General features: G+C 40.1%; 1 protein-coding gene across 7 annotated transcripts in view; it reads right to left on the bottom strand.

Annotated features, from left to right (window-relative positions):
• The window catches only part of MACF1 (microtubule actin crosslinking factor 1), a 257,548-nt gene that overhangs the window by 126,030 nt on the left and 104,186 nt on the right, over positions 1 to 27,332 (bottom strand). For 3 of the 7 annotated variants that reach the window (XM_064281771.1, XM_064281766.1, XM_064281767.1), the window contains 15 exons: positions 26,131 to 26,257; positions 25,237 to 25,420; positions 24,630 to 24,799; positions 23,265 to 23,443; positions 22,438 to 22,576; positions 21,627 to 21,820; positions 20,383 to 20,545; positions 18,098 to 18,181; positions 15,046 to 15,153; positions 14,759 to 14,857; positions 13,221 to 13,373; positions 12,823 to 12,911; positions 9,690 to 9,825; positions 717 to 6,146; positions 37 to 186 (listed from right to left, as the gene is read on the bottom strand). In XM_064281771.1, the coding sequence (XP_064137841.1) occupies positions 37 to 186; positions 717 to 6,146; positions 9,690 to 9,825; positions 12,823 to 12,911; positions 13,221 to 13,373; positions 14,759 to 14,857; positions 15,046 to 15,153; positions 18,098 to 18,181; positions 20,383 to 20,545; positions 21,627 to 21,820; positions 22,438 to 22,576; positions 23,265 to 23,443; positions 24,630 to 24,799; positions 25,237 to 25,420; positions 26,131 to 26,257 (7,405 nt within the window). The remainder of the gene's footprint in view (positions 1 to 36; positions 187 to 716; positions 6,147 to 9,689; positions 9,826 to 12,822; positions 12,912 to 13,220; positions 13,374 to 14,758; positions 14,858 to 15,045; positions 15,154 to 18,097; positions 18,182 to 20,382; positions 20,546 to 21,626; positions 21,821 to 22,437; positions 22,577 to 23,264; positions 23,444 to 24,629; positions 24,800 to 25,236; positions 25,421 to 26,130; positions 26,258 to 27,332) is intronic. The other 4 variants (XM_064281769.1, XM_064281770.1, XM_064281772.1 and 1 more) reach the window with 2 other exon arrangements.

The raw sequence follows: 27,332 nt of genomic DNA, 5'->3' as shown, positions 1-27,332 counted from the left end.
AGCCAGTGGGCCTGGTGGAAGTCTCTGAGAACCTACCTTGGCCTGACATAGCAGATCCTCTAGCTCTGCCAGGTTTAGCTCCAGAGATTGAATCTGTTTGGTCCTCATTTCAATGTCCCGTAACAGAGACAGATAGGATACTAGCTTCTCATCATGTTCTAGACAGAGTTGCCGGTTATATACATTCTATGGAACCAATAAGAAAACTCACTCAGCTCTGACAGTCTCCTTTCAATCTGCTTTTCAAAGCAAAGTTTTCTTGTTAGACAGAAATAAAAAGCATTATATATAGTGGGGAGAAATAAAATATGTTATTTTGTCTAAATTGTCTCAAATCAGTAGACAAAAAATGATTATACTAACTTCCTCAAGGACCAAAAGCTGGTAATTGGCAACCAATAAGCAACATTTTGCAAACATTTCCAAAAGCTATTTTGACTTCAGGTAGTATCACCCAGTATTTCAAGTTAATCCCCATGTTGGTTACTAACTTCAAACTTGCAACTTTCAGGAAGACATTTGGAGCCATTGTCTAATTTCCAACAATGGTGCTATAAGCAGACTATAAGCTCAGTTACATCTTAGAAAATCTTCTACTGCCCTAAAATGTATGCATGCATATGATCATACATACGTAAACTCAGTATCCAGTTAACAATTTTAGCATTAAACTAGGTATATCTAAAAAATATGCACATACACCCCTGAACACTTACCTTAGTTGCTTTGAAGGGCTCCAGGTTTACACCTTCATGAAAAGGAGTTTGCTCACTGCCAGGACTCTCTCTGAGCTCTTCGTGTAGCGTCTTCTCATCCATCTTCTTTGTAGGGCATGATACTAGGGGCATTGTCTTTTCTGCACTGGTCTCTGGAATAGTGGGGCTAGCAATGGCATCCTGTTGCCCTGTAATCTCTTTCTGTGACACATTTTTTAACAGTTTCTCTGGAAGAAGGGACACCAAAACTCTGGGACCGTCCTGAGTCACTATGCCTTCAAGAGACCCTGCTTCTGAGTCTGTAATTGGAGAATTTGCAATTTCTAGAAATTTCTCTCCAGTTATTTCCTGAGTTGTTGCTACATTACATTGGGAAATTCCACAAAGTTCATGATCACTTTTTCTGTCCTGATGATTAAGGTCCTTTCTGTCTGAGAATTCCAGATAACTGACCTCTTTTGGGTCTACTCTGGAAACTGTAGTATCTTCCAACTTCAGAGCTTTTGCTGAGTCAAAAATTACTTCTTGGTGTGACTTTTCTTTACATTCATTAGATGAGAAAATCAAATCTTTGGTTTCCTTAGATTTAAAAGTAACACAGGAATCTTGATAATAGTTGGTCTCTTGCCTCGTGGTTCCTTGGAATGACTTGTCTGCTTTGGAAATTTGGGATCTGTCTGCATCTTGGGCTTCTCCAACTGATTCTTGGTAGCGCAATCCTTCAGGTCTCAGGGTCATAGAAGAGGATGGCTCACTCTGTGTCCCAACGGTAATTTCCTGAAATAAATTTTCTTCTGGTTTTGAAGTCAAACAGACGCTTAAATTTTTGACTTCTCCTTCGTTGGCCTGTTTCAAATTGAAGAATGTTAAAGCATCTTGATTTCTTATAGGAATTCCTTTGGATACCATTTGGGAAGATGAGTCTTTAGCTTTACAAATAATGGAAAATCCCAGCTCTCTATCAGCTTCTTTCCTTCTTTCAGGTATGATTATTTCCATAGGCTGACTCTTTATATTACAGTCATGTTCATCTCTAATGCCAGTTTCCTGGTTCAACTCTTCTTCTGAAAGAACTGCTGGTTTGCATGTTTTGACACTCTCCTCTAAAACCATCTCCCTCTTCTCTCTTTTATTTTTCACTTGGATATTCACTGGCTCCTGAGAAGCCTGTTCACTGAGCAATTTGCTTGAAGTTTCACAATTTGATTCTTGTACTTTTGAAATCATTTCCCTTTGGTTTTCTCTTACTTCTTTAGAATCCAGACCTGAAGTAGGCTGCTTCATATGAGAGATAATTTCTACTTTTGTTACTATTTTTTCCTGCTCTTTATTTGTATTGTTTCCCATGTTATCCTGAATGAACTCTTCGAGTTTAAAATTACAAACTTCTGAGTGAGGGTGTTCTACTGAAACTTGGTCCAAGGATTGACCTTTAAGGTTACCAGAAATCACGACGCTGGCAGATCCTTCAGCATCTGGAGAAGCTCCCCTCTCACCTTGATCCTTGTATTGTGATTCTCTTAACAGAACTTTCCTGGCCTTTTTAGCCCATTCCCCAACAGGAAGTCTCAATTTAGTTGTTTCTTCTACAGATCGACTTTGAATTTGAAATATTCTCTTAGTTTCTCCTTTATCACAACTCATTTCAGCAGCCTGATCACAAGCAATTAACATTTCCTTTCTTAGAAATTCACTCTTTAATTCACATACTTCAGTTCCATCATGCTTTTCAATCTGAGCCCTATGATCATAGGGGTCTGAAGTATCTACTTGGATCATAGTTGCCAGTTCAGGGCTGATCAATCTTTTTTCAATAGCTTCCTTTAAATTCACCCTCTGATCATTAAATGTGTCAACAATTCCTCCATTTGACACTTGATGAGATGCAATAATTCTGACCATGTTTTCATCTACCAATTTCTGTTCCAAAGCTGATGCTAGTGTCAGTCTTTTTCCTGTAGCAGTATCTATGATTCCACCAGTATTTGCCTGGGCTTCCAGAACCCTCAGTGTAGGAGCAAAGTCTACTTTTCCAAGCTGAGCTGCTTCAGGCAATGTAAGTGCCTTGCCACTAACCCCATCTTTGATGTCGGAAAAGGGAATTACTTCTAGATATCTCTGCCCAGATTCAATATCAATCTTACATTTCTTTACTAATTCTGAATAGGGAACAATTCTGTAATTCTCAGGATCTACAATCCCATGCATCATTCCTGAAGACAATATTGCTTCATTAGTTAACAGCCCTTCTTTTTTGGCTTCTGCCAAGGTCAATCTCTGGCCAGAAATGAGATCTACAAAGTTTCCAGTCAAGGACTGAATTTCTTGGATTTCCCTTTTCAAGTCTGGAGTAATAAGATCTAACTTTATGGCTTCAGGGAGGGAAATAGTTTCCTTTGTTCCAGGATGCAAAAACTGACGGAGGTTTAAGTTCTCAACTTTTTTGAGTTGCCTGGATAAATCTTCATCAATCAAGCCATGTTTAAGGGCATTATCAACAGAAAGTCTCATCCCAGATACATGGTGAATGATACCTCCATCTACTACTTGCTTAGTCAATAACCGAATGGCCTCATCTCTCTCCAAAAGACCTCGGTCAATGGCATGCACAACTGTTAAAGGGGCTTTGGTATCAGGGTCCATAATGCCAGTTGTTTCCATTTGTAAGTTGATTAATCTCTCCCTAATTGTTTTTTCAGAATCTCTGCCTTTGGAAGCTTTCTCTAGACTTATAAGCTCTGCCTGGTCATCACTGTCCACCAAGCCAAGATTTGAGGCCAAAGTTACTGAAACTTTTTTGCCTCGTTTCACATCAACAATTCCACCAGTCACCACCTGCCCCTCTAAAATTCTAGTGGCTGTTTGCTTGTCAAGTAGTCCAGCCGCAACTGCATCCCTCACAGAGCAGAGTGTGTGGGTACGGGGATCTAAGACACCACTTATAGCTTTGTCTGACATGAGGACATTATGTAACAGTTTCTCATCCATCAGACCTTCATCAATGACTTCTTCAGTTGTGAAAGACTCATGGGTCTGAGAGTCAAAGAAGCCCCGAAACATTTTAAACTTTCCCATAAGTTTCACAGCAGTATGACTGGGCACGATGCCTTGGGCTATTGCTTCATTTACTAAGAGCTTCTGACCCGTTTGTTCATGAAAGATGCCACCATCTAGTAACTGTGCAGATAATATATTTAAGGTAGTTTCTTCAAGCAATTCCGAAGGACGACTGCATGAGAGGCAGGTCTCACTACCATCATCTTCCTCACCTCTCTTTCCTAACGTCATTCTAAAACTGCCGCCTGCAATGTTTTCTCCTTCTTGACTTTGTTTATGGTCATCCCTATCCAAGGGCATTTTATTCACAACTTTCTTTTTGTCCAGAGACTGGATATTCATGTCATTTTCACACTTTAATTCAGATTCTAAATGTAGAGTTTTCTCTACCTGAAATTGCGACTTTTTGTCATGGGATTTTATGAGAGTTCTTCCAGTTTCACCTGGAATATGTTCAGTCTGAAGTGTGTGTGCTTGTTCTTTCTGGCAGGTAAAAGATGTCTTTCTGAGAGCCTGCCATTCTTCTGCTGGTGTTTCAACAGGAAAAGGATCTCTGTCAAGTGCTAAGCACAAACCCTCTGTTTCTTGACCACTGCTGACATTTTCTCTAGTGGATACTTCTGTTCCGTCTCCCTTTTTGGTACCTAACAACTGTCTTTGTAACTCTGATTTAACTTTATTTATGACCTTTAAAGTGTTAACATTTGGATTTCTCACTTTTTGTTCCCCTCCAAACAGGTCCTTTCCAGGGTTCTCGATATAGGAATCTTCTGTTTCTACAATGGTCTGTGTACCTTTTGCTTCAGTGCAACTTTTCTGATCAAGATATTCTTTCTTCTGAGAAAAAACCTGGAACTCATGTGGCCTCAAGGTCAGCCCATCATAGAAAGCTTCTGTACTTTTCACGTTAGCTGATTTTTGTAATTCCTCAGGAGCTTCTAGTCTTTGATGCCCAATTCCAAATACTTCTGGAGGACTTGTTTGAGATCCATCTCTTGGTGTTAGTGTCTCTATCAGCTCTTTGTCTAACAGGAGCAACCTCTGTCCATCCCTCACATTAATATAGCTGTGAGTCATTAGTTGAAACAACAGCTTCTCCCTGTGGCTTGCTATGCCCTCAGTTTGGCCCGTGCTGCACGGTAGAGCTGCTGCTCCAGGATTAATGCCTAATTTGCTTTGTTCCGAAGAGTCTGCTAATTGCATGTGAGGCATCACATCAGGTATGCAAACTGACTTTAAGTTATCGGCAAGATCTTTGTCCAAGATCCCATTCTCTATTGCTTTCTTCCAGGACCAAACCTCTGTGGTTGCTGGTAGAAACAGAGCCTTAATATGCTGTCGGCCACTGAGGATTTTATGAGCTAGTTCAGTAGACACAAGGCCTTGTTCCAAGGCATCTGTAATCGGGAGGATTTCTCCAGATTCAGGCCATAGAAACCCCATGAATGACCAAAGGGACTCCAGAATCACGAGGGCAATCTTTGCAGCTACTAGATCATTGCTCACTGCTTCATTTATTGTCAGCCTTTGCCCAGTGGCACTGTCTATGATGCCTCCTGTTTGAAGCTGCCTTATGAGAATAGCACAGGCCATATCTTGGTCAATCAAATTATGTCTTACAGCCTCTTCTACTGTAAGTCTGTGTCCTGTTCTTGGATCTACTATGCCACCAGCAAAAAGCTGAGCTTCCAGCAGCCGGACAGTGACCTGCCTATCTATCAGCCCTTCCTGAACTGCACGGAAAATGCTAACCTTCCTGCCCGATTTCAAGCTCACCATCCCCCCTGCCAATTGCTTGACAGGTAGCAATTTCAACCCTGATTCCTGGTGGACAATACACCTCTGCATCAGGTCCAGCAAACCAATTTTCTCAGCTGTGTTGGGGTCTATCAAATTCTTGGATGACCTCAAATAAGACTCCAAAACTGTATGAAGCTGTGGAGTGATAAGGCCTTGATGAAAAGCCTCCTCTAGGTTAATACAGTTCTCACTGGGGGAGATACTGAAACCTCCAGTTGCCAGGTGAGTTTCTAGGATTTTCAGTCCAACTCTCTCACTGATTATTCTGTTTTCAATTGCTTCTACCACAGAAAGAGGGCCTTTGCCCTCGGTGAGCCCACTTATTAAGGACAGAGCATCCTGTAGCTCCTGGAGCTGCTGGTACATCTGGGGATTAATGAGGTTTCGGGCTAGACCCTCCTCCAAGGAGAGCTTTTCACTGGTCTCGGGGGCAATGAGGCCAGACATGATAACCTGGGATTCCAGGAGCACAAGGCCTGTGTCTTGGTCAATGAGGCCCTTTTGCATGGCTCTGAAGATGGGAAATATCTCCACCGTGCCTAGGTCAATCACCCCAGCAACTGCTCTGCAACCCTAAAAAGAAAATGAAAAAAAAAAAGAAAATGGAATCAGAGCCAATGGAGAAACACAATTATTTAAAGGAGTCATTCAAAGAACTGTATTAAATTCTGACCATCAGGAAAACCCAGCCTGGAATACACCCCAACTTGTAGGAAACATTCTCAAGTGTAGAGTATTAATGCTAAAAAAGAATTTTTCTAAACTGCAGAATGTTTAATAGGACCGGAATTTCATTGATTACTTGAGGGATGGTAGCATTAAGCATATCTGAATAATAAGTTCTACAAAGTGGCAAGCAGTGAAAAGGAGGGGAAGGCAAATAAGTTCTAAGACTAAATCACCACAAAGGTTCTTACAGACACATACCAGTTCCCAAAAAATGAGAATTCAACCCCATATAACAACTTCTCAGTGTTGCAACCCATGCAGAAGACTCTTGAAATAGCACTTTCCTGCTGATGAGTGCATCAGGACTGTCCACAGGATTAGAAGAGAGATTTAAAGTAGCCCAATAGCCACAGAACACTAATGCATCCCAGTAAAACGGACCTATACATACTACTCAAGCAGTGATTTAGCGAAGGGGCAATCATACTCTTGGTGGTCAATGCTAGCTTCTCCTAAAGCAATTGCTCTGAGTTAAATTAGCTCTAGGAATTGGAAGTAGCAAGTCAAGGATGAGAACACGCTGGGGGCCCTTGACCCTGGAACTACTAGAAACTTTTCTTTTGGTCCAGGCTAGGATGTTAATACGACAATTATGATAACACTTATTGATCACTTAATATATTTATTGAGCACTGACATTTAATCCTTACAATCTTATGATAGTAATTATTTTAATCTTTAGTTTGTAGATGAGGAAATAAAGTACAGAGAGGCTGAGTAACTTGACCAAGGTCACAAAACTAAATCTTATGCTATTGTACTGCCTCCCCAGTCAGATTCAGAAAGAGATGTGTATAAAGGACAAGTACAATAGATTCGCATCGTACACAGGAATTAGGTCCTAAGAACAATGAACATGGTAAACTTTGTGCACTGTCAAAATAACTCTTGCAAAGTCTATTTACAGCTCTGAAAGAATTTCCATCTTGAAGCTTTTTACCACAGAGTGATAGTATTCAGAAATTAAATTATTCACGTGTTTCGCAGCTTAGAACACTTTATCAGCTTTATTAATCTCCAATTTCCAGCTCTTCCTCTTCGCAGTCATTACCTTCATCTTCTATAGATGATTTTATCCAACCCTCTCTTTGGTCAATGTTACTCTCTGGTCCTTATTTAACTCTTTAATTTACTCCTGAAAGATCTTGCTGAAGCAACTGCCAGTCATTTCCCTGCCTCCTAAATAAGGCATTTCATTTCTAGCTCAGTGAGGATGTAAGCTCCCTAAGAGCAGGTAGTCTGCCATTCAATGTCTAGGAACAGTACCTGAAATTCAATAAATATTTGATAGATAAATACTAAGTAAATCCTTAAAATCATTCACCCATTTTCTCCCAGGTTTTAAAAACATGCACTGAGGATTTCAAGCTTGGTTAGTTGCACATTACGAGAGATGCAGAATGAACAGCAATGAGGGAACGGCAGGTTTGATTCCCATCTCCATCTCACCATATGAAGTCTACTAATAGAATAACTGGCAGAATTCTCCATTTAAAATGTAATTTGTTATGCCCTGCTTTGTTTTCTGATCCAGAATATAGAATTTAATCTGCATACATTAAACCTGTAAATTATAAAACTCCATTATGTGTCTATTTTATAGAGATTAAAGGGAAAAGTACCCTGGCATACAACTTTTTGAGCTACATGAAAAATTCCTTTTATAAAATCCACGTAAAGACTATTCAGAAGCAGACACTATGATAAAGGAAAAGATTTCTTTAAAAACTTCTAATTTCTTCAGTGAGATTCATGGAGTCTCAGAAATGCTGACATTGAGGAAAGGCCTGGAATCTAGCCAAAGAGAAAAGGCTGCAGTGTTCCTTCCAACACCCTAGTAACTGGAGAATAGGCAGGAAGCTGGGAAGTCATCCAGAGAAATCCATTTCAGTCCTACTAAACATGGACGTTTTGACCTAAACAAGCACAAAAAGACAGAGGGAAAGGAGGAAACAAAACATAAAAGGCTTCTACTTACCAGAGTTGCAGGGTGCGCCTTGGGCAGATAAGAGATAGAGCCTTATGGAGCAGTTCAGCCGTATCACACACACAGTGTAAGCTTGGTGTTAGCGTCCAGCATGCGACTGTTTGTTTTTGCAAAAAAGAACCCCAGATAGGTCGTCCTCTTTTCCCTTTGTGCATTTGTGCTTAAACTCCAAAGGGTTAGTGAAACTTGTAAGCAAGGATGTCAGTTAATCAGAACAATACTTCACATGAAACACACAAACGGTACAGGGACACATCATGCTCAATGTAGTGGTGCTCAGCAGCTTGTCTGTCTTTCTTTTTTTTTTTCTCTCCCTTTTTTTAACCTTTCATAATGAGAACTGGATGTTCTCAGCAAGCAATTGTTAAAACTTTTCACATACTCCCTTATATGGTGAAGCAACAAGCCACCAGAAGTGGGCTACCTTACACAGAGAATTCTAAACCAGCACATTCTTTTTGAAAATATACTATTAAGTCAGAGCTGGTTCTGTCCTGTGGTCTTTACAACTCTAGCTCCTCCTGCACAAATTTCATATCCAAGGACCAGAGTCAAGGCATATTTTGTCCGAATATCATTTTGAGTATCATCTGGACCAAATCTGATTACCACATGAGTTTAATTTTGGCCTGTCCCAAATAAGTTGGCCATTGCTTCACAACATAGGAAATAAGCAGGCAAACACACATATATATCCCAGAGACACATGTATATAATATGGTAAGTCTACATATAAACACACGAGTATCCAAGAAGAACTAAGGACAATAAGCAGGAACTTCAACAGCTTTCGTATGGTCCAGGAAATGAACATGGAATGGACTGGTAAAGATGCCACACGATGGGATGACTATGAGTGAGAGGAACCAGCGTCTCAGTCAGTGAAGCTAACCTACCAGTTTGTTTTAGAACAGAATATTTCACATTTATTTACCCAGATATGAAAATAATATAAGAAGGGAGGAGGTTCATGGCTTTTTCATCCCAATACCCAGAACTCTTGGCTATCAACTTTTGAGTGACAAGGCCATAAAGGAGTAATCTTGCTGTCCTGTGATCAGACATAATACAGACCTAGTAATTAATGTTATTCTTGACCACTGTGAGTCAGAATCGACTCAATGGCAACAGGTGACCACAATCAGCCACAAAATCGCAGACAACAAAAAGGGTGAACCAGGTCTAAAGGGTTAGCAGTAATTGCCTTCTAGTGTTTGACTGACCAACACATCATGGAACCCCAGTAAAGAAGCACAAGACAAATGGCTGCTAATGTGAGGTTAAAAATTAAGTCACATTGGTCATGGAAAGCTAGTGATTATGACTCTCAATCGGCAAAGCTGTTTTCATACCATTCGAAAGGTAGCCTCCCAATATCTGGAGAGAAAAATGAGAAGTACCTTTTGTTCTGTCTGCTGGGCCAATTGGCTCTGAAGCTGCTGAAGCTGGTTTGAAGAACCATCACAAAGGTCATGATAAGCCTTATTCAGGGCATTCAATTGCTCAGATATCTGTTCCTTCTCTTTTTCTGAGAGCCTGGAAGATGAAGCATTGAAACTCTTTTAAAGAAAAACCATTCTCCAAACTCTCTATTATTGCTTCAAAAGCTTTACTTCTCTACCTTCGATGGTATGTGCTTCTTTGTCATTGTTACCTATGGATCATTTGGTCAGTCTTCCATCCTCTGTGAAGACTTTGGGATTTAGCTTATAGTTTTCCTCTCTATCTCAAATTAAGTCATGATCCTTGGTGATTTCAGTGCTTATGTCCCCAGTCTAATACCTATGCTTGTATTTCTGCAATCTTTTCAATCCAAATGACCTCACTCTACTCCATTTTATTCCCACCCATACATGGCTCACTTAGACTTTGTCATCATCTGAAATTATTCTACTTCTGAAATCTAAATTTCTAGAATCCATTGTATGATTATAACTCAGATTATAACCCTCTCTTTCACTTTTATCTTTCTTCACTCCTTCTACATCTATTCTCTTTTTAAAATAAAGTAATTTAAACATGCAAAAGAGAAGAATATAACAAATTCTCCTTCATCCATTAGCCACCTATCCAGCTTAACCAAACTTAAAAATTGTCATATTTGCTTCAGATCTTTTTTCTAAGAAATAAAACATTACAGATATAATTAAAGCCCACTATGTCACCAACCCCATTCCTGTTCCTTTCTGTCCAGAAGTAATCAACATCACAAATTTGGTGAATTCTGCAACTTGCTTTTTTCCCTCTATGCTTCTGAGAATTAACTATGTTGATTCATCTTACAAGTATCCATCAACCTCATTGACATTTCCCAAATCTTCTTGAATCCCCCATTTTCTCGTTATCTATCAGTCTTCTCTATTATCTTTAGTTTTGTCTCTTTAGCGCCCAGACCTCACAGGCCATCTTCTCAATCAGTCCCTTACTATTATCCTTCTATACTCCCCTCACTCATCTGATAAAACCCAAGTCCAATCAATCAAACGCTGGACTTCTCTGCTTCCCCCACCCAGGCTGCTAAGTAATTCCAGTGGGGGAGGGTGGAAAGGATCCCACAATCATATAGAGAGAACTTACTGGTTTCCAACCTCAGTGTTCCCTGACAATCCTCTTGGAGGTTCCAGCTAAGCTCTCCCCCCTTCTCCCCAGCACCACTCTAACTTGCAGCAAACAACCTCTCTATTTCAGAAAGAAAATATAGGTCATTTGGCACTAATTCTCTGACCTTCTGACTTTATACCTAGCAAACTTACCTCTATCCACACCTTTCCTAATCTCCCTTCCCTCATAACCTCAGAGCAAAAGCTGTCTCACCTCCTGTTTAAGGTTGCATTTTCTACTTATTGATGAATTTCATCCTCTCCCATGTTCTCTAGGAACTCCCTCCTATCTGTGATCACTTTCTCCCTTGTGGTCCTTTATACTCAGCTAAATTCCTCCTACCTTTTAAAAAAACAAAACTCTCTCTTGATCATATACTCCACTCCAATTATTTGCTATATTATCTCTTTCCTTTCCTCATGGCCAAGTTTCTTGAAAGAGTAGTCTAATTTTACTATCACTGTGTTCCTCACCTCTCACGTGCTCCTCCCTCATACTAAATCTGGCATCATTCCTCAACTTTTCACAAAAGTCACCAAAAACATCCCAGTAGCAATAGATACTTCTCGGTCCTATCATTTCTTGACTTCTGACCACTCCCTCCTTTTTGGACTCTGTTCTTTCTGGGGTTCTGAGGTATCACTCATAGTTTTGCTTTTACTCCTTGTCATGGATTGAATTATGTCCCCCCCAAAATGTGTGTAACAACTTGGTTAGGCCATGATTCCCAGTATTCTGTGGGTGTCCTCCATTTTGTGATTATAATTTTATGTTAAAAGATTAGGGTAGGATTGTAACACCACCCTTACCCAGGTCACCTCCCTGATCCAATGTAAAGGGTGTTTCCCTGGGGTGTGACCTGCACCACCTTTTATCTCTCAAGAGATAAAAAGGAAAGAGGGGCAAGCAGAGAGTTGGGGATCTTACACCACCAAGAAAGCTGCACCAGGAGCAGAGCGTGTCCTTTGGACCCAAGGTCCCTGAGCCTGAGAAGCTCCCTGACCACAGAAAGATTGAAGACAAAGACCTTCTTCTAGAGCCGAGAGAGATAAAAAGCCTTCCCCTGGAGCTGATGCCTTGAATTTGGACTTTTAGCCTACTTTGCCGTGAAAAAATAAATTTCTCTTTGTTAAAGCCATCCGCTTGTGCTATTTCTGTTACGACGGTACTAGATAACTAAGACACTCACTCCTCTAAGGTTTCCTTTATAATTCAAGAAGTCCCTAAAAAGCCCCTTTAAGCTAATTCACTCTTATGTCTTCTATTTTGCTGATGACTCAAATCTCTATCAGTTTAGGCTTCTCTCATTAACTCTAAAACTCACATATAGAGCTGCCCATTGTTCCACCATCAGTGACACATGTAAGGCATAAATTAACGTATTAAGTACTTCCTAATACATACTAGGTATTTCTACTCTGATGTCCTACAGATTCTTCAAACTCACAATGTCTAAAACTAAAGCTACCCTCTTCTCCCTCCATCCACCCCTTCCGTCTTGGTTAGTAATATCACCATACACCCAGTGGTCTAATCCAGAAACCTGGGAGTTATATCCAATGATTTTCTTGTATTACTGAGCTCTATCAATTCTTCATACTTAATAGTTCTTAAATCTTTGTCCCCTCCTTTGCACTCCTTGTCATTTCTTGCCTACATTATTGGACAGCCTCTTAACTGATCTCTCAGCCTCTAGTCTTGTCTCATTTCAATCCATACTCTATAAAACTGTTGTAGCAATCTTTATAAACAAAATCCAATCATGTTCAAAATCCCTCCCCAGAGCCAACAAAGTAAAATGAAAACTCAGCATGAAGTGCAAGGCTCTTCATGATCTGACTCTTGCCACGCTGAATTCTCATTATGACCCTAAGTTTTAGCCAGGCAGAGTAGGTCTCCCAGATGTGCCATAATCTCTCATTTGATACTAACTTATGACCATGCTTGGCCAAGAAGATCTGTGAAGTTTTAATGGCCTCAGAGACTTGTTCCTTCTTGTTTGTCAGCTCCTCTGTTAGAATCTATATAGTAGAAATAAAGAGAAAAGCTTCAGTATCCAAAAAATTGAAGAATCAAAAATCATTAGAAATAACTTTTAAAACTTCTAGGAAAAAATTCAGTTTAGGTCAGTTATTATTACCAATGAACTATAGCCAATTAAAGTAGAAGTAAAAACAAGATGACTTCACAAGTTTCTTTAAGTCCTGGAAGTCAATATTTACTGAGGTAACAATCACTTACAATGGCCCATATGTTACTCGTATTATTCCGCCTAATGTATCACCATATATTATTCTATTCAGATAAAGAGAGATGGACTGTCTACTCACCTGCTGTTCCAAAATAGCCTTTTCAATGTCTGTTAATTCTTTGGTCTGGGATGAGGTAGTCTTTCCTTGTGTATTCCTTGCCAGGGTAGACACCCAGCCCAAAAGTTCTTTAACCTTCTCTACATGTTCTTGTTTTTCCTCTTCTACCACTTTCTAGAATAAGAAATAGAAAATCAATATCCTGGTCAATGCCTTATTAGACTGGAATGACTTCAGATTTCCTAAAGCAGAGACACCAAAGTTACCTAAATGAGCTGGCCTATAGCACTGCTCACAGGTGCCTAAGTATATGACACTAACAGCTACATTCATTATATCTAGGTTAGCACCTTCCTAAAAAAATCAGTGTTTTACACTGACAAAAAAAATTTTGTTTTGTCAAGTTGTTCAACTCATAGCAACCCTGTAGAATACAGTAAAACTGCCCCATAGGGTTTCCAAGGCTGTAATCTTCAGAAAATCAGACTGCCACATCTTTCTCTCATGGAGCGGCTAGTGGGTTCGAACTACCCACCTTTCAGTTAGCAGCTGAGTGCTTAACCACTGCACCACTAGGGCTCCTCCTTACATATGATAGGTGCTCCATAATTAGTTATTGATTTTAAAAAAAAGCTCTTCACATATAGCATCTTATTTGTTTTCATAATTCTTAGATTTTCAGGTGAAGAGACTAAAGCCAACAGAGGTGAAGCGAGGTAAGTATCGATGTGAATCAAGTTTTTAGCTAATTTACATAGGCAAAAGATGGTACGGCTAATGTTTTCAACAGCATTTCTTCTGTAAGAGTGCTTGAATAACTTTCCACATATTTATTTACCAGTTACATTTATTGTTTTGCAAAAACATAGTTTTTTTTTTTAATTGCGAAAAGATTACATGCCCCTTATGACAAATTCAAACAAATCTGAGATGTATAACATAACCAAACCCACAGCCGCCGAGTCAATTCCAACTCATAGCGACCCTATAGGACAGAGAAGAACTGCCCCATAGTTTCCAAGGAGCGCCTGGTGGATTCGAACTGCCAACCTCTTGATTAGCAGCTATAGCACCTAAACCACTATGCCACCAGGGTTTCCATGCATAATATACGTCCCCTTAATCTCATTTCCCCCCAAATTTGGTGTATAGACTTCTAAACTTGTTTCTACGCTCATATTGTGTCTTTGTGTGGTGACTACACAGGTTTTTTTTTTTTTTTTTTTTTTTACCGAACTCGTAAGTATACACAGCACTCTAACTTGCCTTTTTTCCCAAATTAGTATACTATGACATCTTTTCGTGTCATTTGACTTAAACCTATTTCATTCTTTTTAACAGCTTCATAACATTCCATTGTGTGGAATTCCGATTTTTCCAAAATTATGGTGTACTTTATTGAAGATCTTTGTTCACACCTCTTTCTTTGTGCACGTGTATTTCTACGATAAAGATATTTGGAGGTGGGGATGCTAATATGTACATTTTAAATTTCAACAGATGAGCCACAGGGTTTTTAATTGTACTTTCAAGGTGATTTAGGGGCCAAATGTCCTCACCTCCTCCTCCTCCAGCCGCCGGAGTGCATCACTGATGTATTTCACGTGCTGCGTTGTTAAGGTCACCAATGCTGTGTAGCGAGTCCTTAAGTCCATGAACTGCGGTTCAAAAAATTAACTTAGATAAATTATCTGCTGGAAAAGTAAACAGTTGAAAATAAGGGGAAGTTTTCATGGAGTCACATGCTCAACAGAAAGGTGAGCCCTAAATCAAACCGCAAGGCCTGGACAAGCAAGCCTTTCTTTAAGGGGTGACAGTGGCATATTTCCTTTCCCTGCCCTTTTACCTCTTGTGTGATGGTATCTGAAGAGGAAAGCACGCGACGGCGCTTGCCAGGGGATTTCTGCTGGGATTCCACAAAGGCCTTGTATGTCATCAGTTGCAATTCATAGTCCTGGTGGAGAAAAATTTTTTTTACTACATTCACGTAGAGCTTTATGGCTCACACACGTCATTTAATAGAATCATAGCACTATACTGCTAGAAGTGGTTTTAGTGGTCATTTACACTAGAGGTTAACAGAAGGTTCTGAAGGAAAATAGCAGGCTGTGCTCTCTCTGTCGCAATTACTCAACTCTGCCATTATAGTGCAAAACAGCCATGGACGATGTGTAAATGAATGAGCTGTGTTACAATAAAACTTTATTTATCGACACTGAAATGTGAAGTTTGCATAATTTTCATGTGTCATGAAATATTACTGTTTCTCAAATTTCTTTTCTACTATTTCTCATCAGTCACACAAAAATGCGAGAGGGTCCTGATTTAGCCTGTGGGTTATGGTTTGCTAATCTCTGAATTTGCAGTTTGCTGACCAACCCTCTTACTTTATAGATGGGGAAATTGGGAAGGGAAGTGAATTACCCTAATTATGTCACTCAGTGGGTGAGCAGCAGAGTCAAGATTAGAATTTCAGTTTTCTAATCCCTAACCCAATGCTCTTCTCACTTCACCATGCTATTCTGCCGCTTCCTCTCCAACCCTGGTTCAGGCCGTCTTCATCCCTCACCTGTAGCTTCCCTCCCTACTCTCATAGCTTCTAGTCTCACCTCCAGTGCATTCTCTATCCTGCTACCTTCCTAAAGCTCAAAGATGACCTGTTCCTCTGCTTAATGCCTTCAATTACCTAGAACAGAGCTTCTCAAATTTCAAAATACACACTAATCATCTGGGGATCTTGTGAAAATGCATCTGGATTCAGCAGGTCTGAGGTTCTGCAATTCTGACGAGCCCCCAGGTGATGCTGATACTGTGGCTCAAAGACCACATTTTGAGAAGCAAGAATAGAAGACAAAGCCAAAACAGCTAAACAAGGGCCCTCTCATCTTCCTCAGTCACCACTTCTCATGTACTCTCCCAGCTATGCCAGAATACTTGCTATTTCCTCAACACAGTCATTTTATTTTCATTTCTCTGTGCCTTTGATTATGAAGTTCCTTGCCTGGAATGTCCTGCACCCGCTATCTACTTAGAAATCTCTAGGCAGAAGGAAAATACGGAATGAGTTCCTTAAGCATTCCACAAAAAAACTGTCGTAGTAATAAAATATTAATTAACGACAAAAGCAATTGTTACCATTTACTGAACATATTTTAAGTTTGAAGTGTTGCCCTATTTATACATTTTTTCATTTAATCTTTATAACCACCTGGTGAGGTAGTCATTATTCCCATTTTATAGATACAGCAACAGAAACTCAAGAGAAGTTAGGTAACTTGTTCGAAGTCTCAAGCCTGAAAAATGATGAAGACAGAATTTGAACTCAGGTCTTCTAACCCCCCAAGTCTTTTGCTATTAACTAAAGAAATGTGTTCATTCAAAATATATTTGGTGAGCATCTATTTTGTGCCACTGTTCTAGGTGCTATACACACAGAACATGTCAGACAAAATCTTGCTCCCTTGGAACTTACATTCTAGTGGGAAAGCACACAAAAAAACCCTTAAATATATAATAATCTCAGGTCATTTTTATTTAAAGATATTGTCAGAGAAAGAGGAAAAGGACAGGTCACGCATGCTTGAAAAACCATATAAGGATTTAGAATTTTTTATGAGTATAATACAAAACCACTGGAGATTTTAGAACAGGAGAGTGACATGATCTGATTTACTATATTCCATCTATTCCAAGATGCACATTTTCCCCACTTTAATATCTCTAAAATTAGAACATGTCTTATAAGCAATGGCACGTCATACAACTGGCAGCATGTCCCCCTCCCCCACCCCCGTTTTTGGTGGTTCATAAAATAACGGTGTAGCTTCTAACTGATGGTGTTTGAGATTCAGTGACATGCAGTATGTTTCAAAAAGCTACTACAGTAGTCCCTGACTTACAACGCACTCGAGTTATGACGAACTGCACTTACGGCCCTTTTTTTTTGTACATCTTATCATTAGTCATATGTACTATATACAATGTTGCAGTGTGTAATTTGCTGATGTTATCATTCTCAGATGCACACTGACAGATGTTCAAAGATCGGATTTATAAAGATACTGATAATAAAAGGCAATAATAATGAAAATTAAAAAAAAAAAAAAAAAAGAGGTATTTGACTTAATGCCAGGACTGACTTACAACAGAGTCGTGGGAACGGAGCCCTGTCCTAAGTTGGGGACTAGCTGTATATGGGAGAACAGTCTGTATGGGCAGGAAAAGAAGCAGGAGGAGATCAGCACAGAGGAACTACAGTGGTCTAAGTGAGATTCCTCACTTAGCTGTGAACCAAGGACACAGAAGGAATATCATGAGAGGCTGTCAGATTCAGAACATATCTGAACGCAGAGCCAAGAGAACTTGTTCACTGATTGAATATCAAGTTTAAGGCAAAGAGAAGAGCTCAGGATGACTCTTGGGTTTTTTGCCTCAGAAAATGGAAACCCTGGTGGCGTAGCGGTTAAGTGCTACGGATGCTAACCAAAGGGTCGGCAGTTTGAATCCACCAAGTGCTCCTTGGAAACTCTACAGGGTCGCTATGAGTTGGAATCAACTTGACAGCACTGGGTTTGGTTTGGTTATTAGGAAAATGATAATACTTATTCCTGAGACAGGCAAGATGGGTATAAAGCAGATTTAAGGGGAAAACCCAAAACTTGTTTTTGACATGGTATGGTTAAAAGGCCTATGGGTCATACAAATGGTGACACCTCACATCATAGGTGTAGCTGTTGTCTGGTACCTCACTTAGCATCTTCAAGCTGCAGGAAGTATACATCTGCATTAACTGAAGGGCAAAGCCAGTATCCAGCAAAAGAGCTCTGCTTATTTGTCCTGAAACAGATTTTCCTAAGCTGGAGTTCATTTCTGTTGCTTTTGGAATATGGTGGACTTACCTTTACAATGGTGGAGTACTGCTGGGAAAATTTTTGACACTGGTCCAGTTTTGTCTGATTTCTCTCAATTTCTGCAAACAGATCCTAGGAATCAAAATATCATAACAATATCATCACTCTCATCATGAAAACAGCTAACACTGTGAGCATTTATTACTTTCTGTGGTAGTGGTTCTTAAACCTTAGTTGTATCAGAATCACCTGAAAGGTTTGTTAAAAAGACAGATTGCTGGGCCCACCACCAGAGTTCTGATTCAGTAGGTTTGAGGTAGGGCCAAGAGCCTGCATTTCTAACAAGTTCCCAGTGATGTTGATGCTGTTGATCTTGGGTCCACACTTTAAGAAGCACAATTCTAAGCATTTTACATGTATCAGTTAACTTAATTCTAACAACAATAACCTTATGAAGTAGGCTATGTTCATTTTACTGATGAAGAAGTTCATTTTACTGATGAAGAAGTAGACTGCTGAGAGGTTAAGTAATTTGCTCAAGGTTTCATAGTTAAGTGAGTGAGCCAGGATAGGAATTCAGGCAATCCAACTTCAGATCTCATACTCTTAATCATAATGCTGAATAAAACAAAACAAATCAAATAGTCAACCACAAAAGGACAAATATTGTATGAACTCACTTTTATCAAAAGAAAAGAATAAGTATACATACAGAAAATGTACTTTGGTGGTTACCAGGGATGGGAGGGGGAGGAACGGGGAATCACTTTCTAGGTAGTAGACACTTGTTATTTTTGGTGATGAGAAAGGCAATACCGAATGCAGGTGAAGTCCGCACAACGTGAACAAGGTACATGATGGCATAAGGAAGTACACAAGGAAAAGGGGTGTTTCGGTAAATGCTGTTAACATATACAGTTTTGCAACAATAGCAATATTAGCCAAAAAATGTTCGTGTGGTTACACAGGCAGATAAGTATGCATATATGTGTACAGGAAGGTATATGTGTGTGCATACGTGTGCAAGTATAGGTGTATCTGTAGACATAGTTATATACATGTTTGTGCTGCATATATATTCATATATATAATAAAGCACATAGGGGTCACAGTTACGGATATTTCCTAGATATAACCAAATACCTCACGGGATAGGTTTACTGGGTTTGAAGGCTTAAGACCATAGTATCATAGAACAACCCAGTCAATTAGCATGACATAGTTCATAAAGTATGTGTTCTACACCCTAGTCTGGTGAGTAGCATCTGGATTCTTAAAAGCTTGCAAGTGATCATCTAAGATAAAGCTATTGGTGTCTACTCAACAGGAGAAAAAGAGAAAGAAGGAAAAAAAGACTCAAAGAGGAAACTACAAGACTAATAGCCCATGTGAACCATGGGCTCATCTATCATGAGACCCAAAGAACTAGATGATGCCTGGCTACCACCACTAACCATTCGGCCAAGGACAACAACAGATGGACCTGGGTAGAATGGGAGAAAAATGTAAAACAAAACTCAAATTCTTAAAAAAGGCCAGACTTACTGGATTGGTAGAGACCAGAGGAATCCCTGAGACTGCTACCCTGAGACACACTTTAAACCTGAAACTCCTGGAGATCACCCTTCAATTAAATAACAGATTAGCTCATAAAATAAACAACATCACCTGTAAGTACTGTGCTCTTAAAAAAAAAAAAAAATTTTACTATAGGGGATCAAACAGTCAACATTTACCCTAAAGCGAAGATGGGAAGGTAAGAGTCGGGTAGGGAAGCTAGATTAATGGAAACAGGGCAACCAGACTGGAATAGTAAGAATGTTTACAGAATGTGAAAAACGTAATTAACGTCACTGAATAATATGCACAGAAACTGTTAAATGGGAACCTAATATTCTGTGTAAACTTTCACCAAAAACACAATAAATTACTATTTTAAAAAAAGCAACAAATAAAAACTGCTTTAAATGATAATTTTCTTTCACTCACAGCTTTCCCTTGGTTTTTGTTCTCACATATCCTAATCCTAGTAAAACAAAATAAAATGTAACACCAAGAAACAAAATAATGCAAGATAATTTTAATCTGTCAATCTAGCAAATTCAATATATAGTCACAGAAAGTCAGGATTAGAAGGTACCCTACAGATCCTCTAAACACAAAACCATTATCTTCAGACTCTCCTGCTCGAACCCCTCCTAGAACTTCTCCTAGAAGAGGGGACTTGGAATGTTTTGCCATTTTGGGAAAGCTTTAATTGCTAGAATATCTTTTATCATCATCTTTTATGATGAGCTACCTTGCAACTTCCTCTGGGCTCCTGCCACACTCACCGTCTGCTGGCTGAGCTGCTCTGACAGCACTCGGCTGTCCTCTGCCTGGCCTGGCTTCATCATTTCCTGCTGGGCAGTCGTTTCCTCAATCCACTTGATGAGACTGCCGTGGCAGGCTCGGTATTCTCCCAGGACTTCCTGGATACTTTCTAGCTCAGATTGGCTGGAGGAGCAAAGGGAAACAGCTATCAGATAGCTTTGTTTGGAGTACAACAAAGTAAATGAGGCAATTCCCTCCTTAGCCATGCCTCAAGCTGGGCTTGAGCATTGAGGACACATCTTCTTTATGGGGAACAGCAACACAAGGCAGAGGGAGACCTGTGCATGCACCCAGCGCCCTATGGGATAAAAAGGGAATAGAACATAGTTGTGCTCTGCTAGCCCTAGAAACTGCCTTGTGGCCTGGCATTCCATGATTATCCCTGTTAATTCTTTTACCTAGGACCACCAGCATTGCCGATAAGGTAGTACTGGCTATACACTTCTGGACTCTGATGACAGAGTACCACAGCTATGATTTATGAATACGCTATAATTTCTCAGGGTGAAATGGGGGCGGGGGGGAGCGTGTCGCAAAATAGTACGTTTTTACTGTGTCAGCCCATCCAGCCACTCATACCACTTCCATTGGCCTAACCAGCCTTGGGATAGTAATACAATTAGACAGATTCAATTTAAATTTATGTAAGTTGCTATAACCCCCTCCCCCTGCATATTTCCCTACCCAGGCTGGTCTAAGAAAGGTATAGTTTTCTGTTTTCTCATTCAATCTGTTATTCGAAGCAGGCTCTCAAGTAACAGAGATAAAAACCACTGAGTTAGCAAATGAGAATGGATGCAAAGCTCCACTATGAAAAATGGCTCACATCTGGATTCAAAGCTAGTAAAAAAGAATAGGATCCAGGTTCTGTCCTTGAGAAAAGACCACCAAAGTCACCTTTCTGGTCTGTATTCTAAGAAGTCGTGGTCATCAATGGGTTAATTAGATAAGCCCTGGGGTGGGAGGTTGGGGTGGCGGGGTACATTGTTAATAGGGCCATACTGAGCAACTGCTGATCCAAAAGCAACCCTCAGGTCTGCTTCAGAGCTGGTGGTCTCAACATTCCGTCACCAGTCCTGTCCAGAATTCACACTGTTATTTAATTTCTACTCCTCCCCACCAATTCTTGCCTTCATACAAGAATCCGCAGGTATAACTATTTTAGTTTAAGACTCCAAAGGGAGAAAAAGGTGCCACCACCCACCGGGTCTCGATTTGGGCGATGACCCGGTGCCAACGCTCCTGCAGTTGGGAACCTTTCTCCTGATAGCGCTCCAAATCCAGATTTCGCTCTGGTGTCAGACGACTCAGCTGCTCTGCCACCACCTTGGCCTTGGCTATTTCCTCATCCAGGACTGTAAACACTGAGTTCTTGTCCTTCACATCACTAAGCCAGTGCTACAGAAACATAAGCATAGCAACAGGTTAAGCGTTTTCCACTGTAGACGGTGGTCTACAGCTGACTTCACATTATGTCTATAATTAAGAAGCTAGACCCAAATATGCTTGTGGCAGAACTGCCTCCACAGGTCACGGCCCCTGCTTTCCCGACGGACACTGAGAAGCCAAAGGCAGGTAGTACCGTACAGAGAAATATGCAGAGAACTGTGTTCAAAACCTAGTCCCACCACTGGTAAGTTATGTAGCCAAGATAAGTCATTTAGCCAGTCTGAGTCTTGATTTTCTCATCTCTGTATGGAGATAAAACCTCCTTTTCCATTCACCAGACAGAGTTGCTTGTGAGAATCAAATGAGATAATGGCTAAGCGTTTTATAAACTTACAGCACAACCACTGATTGTATCTAAGTCAGGATTTTATCGGGGACGGGGAGAATTAGAAAGGCAGAGTTCTTTTCCCTTTCTAGCTAGACATTATTTCTTAGCTCTTCTTTGATATTCTGCCCAGTTCAAATGCAAAATTAATCAGTGCCATGCCATCCAAAGTTGGATTTCTCTGCTAACCCAAAGCAATGGATATGTTAAGTCAACCCTCTTAGAATGCAGAGCAACCAACCCTTAACGTGGACCGATGGGACTCCAGAGCTGAGAGATCTGCTGGTACTCCTTCTTCTTGACTCAACTTGATTTCATAACCTTTGACTAAGAGTTCAGCATCCTGTATGCTACGTACGATAATATCGATTGTCTTTAGCCTACGGATAAAATCACCTTCATTAATACACACATCTTAAGACCTGGGCTAAATACCTGAAATGCTACACAGAATCTCACAAAATATAACCGTCAAAATTAACTTCACCATTACCAAAAGATGACAGGGTTTTGTAAAAACAAGAAAGCATAGTATATATGCTGCCAATTTAAACCAATTCAAAATAAAGTTCTAAGTGGCACTGGGACACACGCACATGTGATGGATTCCTGAGAGAAAAGATGTGAGGCCAGAAATTCACTGGACACTAGGAAGGGTCTAAGATGTATTACTCCTCAAGGTCATGGGTGGGGAGGCGGGTTAAGGGAAGACCTTCAAAAACTAGTATTTAGTTCAGTTGAAGATGTTCTTTTTATTCTTCAGTTTCTCTCTCTCTCTTTTACTGCTTTAAGTTTTGTTTTCAGAGGTGTCTAATCAAACAGAAATAAGGTACAAAATAGTCCTAACAAGGCAAGTTAACTGCCCTTCTGTCTCACTGGCATTTGTTCACTTCAGGCAAATGAATGCACTCCATAGTACTTGGAACTAGAACCAACACCTATCATCGTCCTGTGTGCGCTCCAAAACCTGCAGTCTCTCTGGATTGTTCATGAAACACTCCATTCCCCTCCCCTTGTGATCCCAATGGAAAATACTGTCCATTAGACCCAAATCATTATTTCACTCACTTATTCAGATAGACAGTAGAGAGACCATATACATGGTCCATCTTCTCTACCAGCAGATTGAGTTCTGAGCGCAGAGTTGGGACACTAGAACCAGATGGAGACTGATGGAGAAAGCTGTTGCATTTTATGGAAACATCATTCAAGTCTGACCTCAGTTGCTGCAAATCTTCCTGGGTGTGCTGTCAGGAACCAAACACAGAACAAAGATGGAGACAGAACTGAAGGCAGAAATTAAGATTTTAAAAAAAGGTCTTTGTTTATAATAACAAAATATTGGAAACAACCTAAATGCCCATTCATAGGAGAATGGGTGTATAAACTGAAATTGCCACACAGAGGATGCAACTGTACAAAAAGAATGAGGAAGATCTCTAAGAAATGATACAGAGTAGATTCCAGGGTGTACCAGATAGAAAAAGCATGCCAGAGAAGTATATAGTATGTTACCTTTTATGCATAAAAGGGGGAATGAGAAAAATACACATGATGTTTAATTATGCAAAAAGAAGATATAAGAATGAAATTGAAAAGGGAATGTGGTAAAGAGACTGGGTGAGGGAGTACATTTCTGACCAAATCTTTTTGCGTAGTTTTGGACTTTTGGAACCATGTTAATGCTTTACATTCTTAGAAAGAAGGGAAGGGAGGAAGGAAGAAAAAGGGAAGGAGGGGGAGAGGGAAGGAGAAAGGAAGGAAGGAAGAAAACCCTAAAATGGAACACAAACAGAAAGCAATGAGTCTAACTGTATTTCAGATGTATACCATAATCACACTGTGAGGGGAGGAGATAGGAATACACATAAATAATTTCTGAATGTAGTATCTAGACGATAGATATACTTTCAGTATAAAGACAAAAAGAACTATATATATATATGTTCAGCTCCAGTTAGTAGTGTTTTTGTTGTTATGTTTGATGAAGTATTAATTAGCAATTCTGAGACTTTCTGTGTATGCTAGGATTGAGCAATACGTAAAATACTGTGAATAACGTGAAGCAGATTTTTCGATACCGGGGAAAGGAGTTATAAATATGGAGAGGGGGAGGACAGAATAAGCCCTGTGGTTTGGAACTGGAGATACATGGTTGTGTGTGTGTGTGTGCGTACGCACGCACACAAGAGTGTGACACAGATAGAATAGGTAAGCACAGGCATATTGATTTACCAATGTCATTAACATATATATACACACGTATAAAACACACACAAAGATATATATACATGTATGAATGACACAGATGTGTTTGTGTGTGTGTAGGCATGCATGCATTTTCTAACTGTCTGCTGAAGAGGGCCTAGAAACAATGACACCCTAATGATGAGTTTCTAAATAACAATGAGTATGCTTGCTCGTGGGGCTTACCTCTTGCTCTGCAATCCTTAATGCATTGTCCTGCCGGGCATCTTCGTCGGTTCTGGAGCTGCTCAGGGAATGAATTCGTTTGACCAGCCTCTGTTCACACTCTTCCAGGCGCAGCCGGATATTCTTCAGCTCTGAAATGTACATCCTGGCCACTGTCTCCTCTTTGTCCTCTGTGAATGGACAAGCAAGAAGACCATTAGGCCCCATACCAGGGATTAGTACATCTGTGGACAAAAGATTTACTAGCAGACTGAGGGCACCTCTGGCTCCAGCAGATCTGATACTCTACTAATAAAAGCGAGAACTTATTTGGGGAACCTTCTGCATGCTCCTAAATTCCACACATTATATATTGATCTTTGAGGATCAAAACACATAATTTTTAAAAGAAATGTGATAGGCTGATTAGTAATAATGACCAGCAGGCCTCTTCTACCAGTTTGATTTTGAGAATTTATCTCTACAAGTTTTTCCCTACTTTCAAGGTTTTAACAACTCCAGTGGAAAAGTGGTGGTGATGTTACTTTCTAGTTTACATGAAGAGTCTAGCAGCACCCTTCAGGGCTCTCATTCCACCACCCTCTCTCCCCCTTCCCAACGCACACACCATTCTCCATGGACTTCATCAAGTGCTGGAAGTGTGCTTTACAAGCATCCACCTCCTCTTCTAAGCGCAAGCGATCAGTCACTGAGAAGAGCAGAGAGTCACGGCTATCCTGCAGAAAGTCTTCGTAGTGGGCCTGGAGATTCTTCATAATCTGGTGGTACTCCCCAGGTGCTAAAGATCGAAGCTAGAGAGAAAAAAACAGGAGAAATTTCAACAGAATGAGAATATAACTTCCTCTCTCTCAACATTTTAATGAAGTTTAACACACATCCAAAAAAAAAAAAAAAAAACCACAAATCATCACTGTAAATACCTGTTGATTTTTCACAAATTTAACTCACCCATTAACCAAAAGGTCGGCAGTTCAAATCCACCAGGCACTTCCTGGAAACCATATGGGGCAGTTCTACTCTGTCCTGTAGGGTTGCTATAAGTTGGAATCGACTTGATGGCAACAGGTTTGGTTTTGGTTTGGGGTGTAATCAGTATTCACCTCAAGAAACAACATTACCAGAACTCCAGAAGCACTCCTTGTATCCCCCAGGACATAACTCTTAACAATATTTATTTCACTGGCATCCCCTAATACACACGTTTATGCAAAGGGGATACTTGTCATGCAATGTAAAAAGAAGGCTGCAACCTTCTCTCTTCACCAAGAAGATAAAAGATATCACTTAAATTTTCAAAAGGAATTTCCCTAACCATTCAGGATGCTGTTTCTAGTTCCTGAGATTCTCAGGCCTCTAGCCCTAGAACAATATCATTGACTCCACTTTAGGAGTCCATTTGCATGGGTAGGAGTCCCACAGCAATAATAAAAAAAAAAAAAAGCTCCTTCTGGAAAAAGCTTGCCAACAGGATGTGAATTTGTGTGGCAGTTTTCATAATTACCTTTTCTATGTTCCAGCTCTGTACAAGGTCAAGGTCCTTCCTCAGATAGTGCCAGGAGATAAGGCTTTTGGTGTTAACATGTAGCTGGTGCCACAGGGCCATCACCTTCTGATAAGACTGCTCCACCCTAGAAACAACACAGAACCTGGCTACAGCTTTTGCAAGACTTGAGCTCTACAATAAAGACCTTCTAAAGACAGGTGAGGAGTCCTGGTGGTACAGTGGTTAAGCGCTTGGTGGCTAACTGAAAGGTTGGCAGTTCAAACGTACCAGCTGCTCTAGGGGAAAAAGATGTGGCAATCTGTTTCGGGAAAGATTTACAGCCATGGAAACCCTGTGGGGCAGTTCTACTCTGTCCTGTAGGGTCACTATAGTCAGAATCAACTTGATGGCAATGGGTTTGGTTTTTTTTTTTTTTTTTAAGGACAAATGCAAATGTTGTAGAAGAAATGAACTTATAGGCCGAGCAGAGAAAGACAGCAAATCAAATACTACCAACACAGAAGAAGTCTTTAGGGCTCAATTAATTGAGATCATCAAACTACTTGGATTTGCTAGAGTATTATATGTACTAGCACGTATATAGCAATCTTATAAACGTTATCTGAATGTGACATGATTACGAGAAGGTAGAGAGGGGGAAATACCCAGGAAGAACAAGAATAGACAAAAGAACAGATAGGCTATACTTGTTTGAAACTGTTGGAAAATGATGATATCCCTGCCTAAAAAGCGTTCTATATATTTACAAAACTGCCAACTAAAGAAGATATTCAGGCAGCTAACAGATACATGAGAAAATGCTCTCGATCATTAGCCATTAGAGAAATGCAAATTAAAACCACGATGAGATTCCATCTCACTCCAACAAGGCTGGCATTAATCCAAAAAACACAAAATAATAAATGTTGGAGAGGCTGCAGAGAGATTGGAACTCTTATACACTGCTGGTGGGAATGTAAAATGGTACAACCACTTTGGAAATCTATCTGGCATTATCTTAAACAGTTAGAAATAGAACTACCATACAACCCAGAAATCCCACTACTACTACTCGGAATATACCCTAGAGAAACAAGAGCCTTCACACAAACAGATATATGCACACCCATGTTTACTGCAGCTCTGTTTACAATAGCAAAAAGCTGGAAGCAACCAAGGTGTCCATCAACGGATGAATGGGTAAATAAATTGTTGTATAT

The sequence above is a fragment of the Loxodonta africana genome, chromosome 3, assembly GCF_030014295.1.
Source record: "Loxodonta africana isolate mLoxAfr1 chromosome 3, mLoxAfr1.hap2, whole genome shotgun sequence".
Lineage (NCBI taxonomy): Eukaryota > Metazoa > Chordata > Mammalia > Proboscidea > Elephantidae > Loxodonta > Loxodonta africana.
The sequence above is the reverse complement of the archived record's forward strand: the minus strand, read 5'-3'. Positions and strand labels throughout refer to the sequence as shown.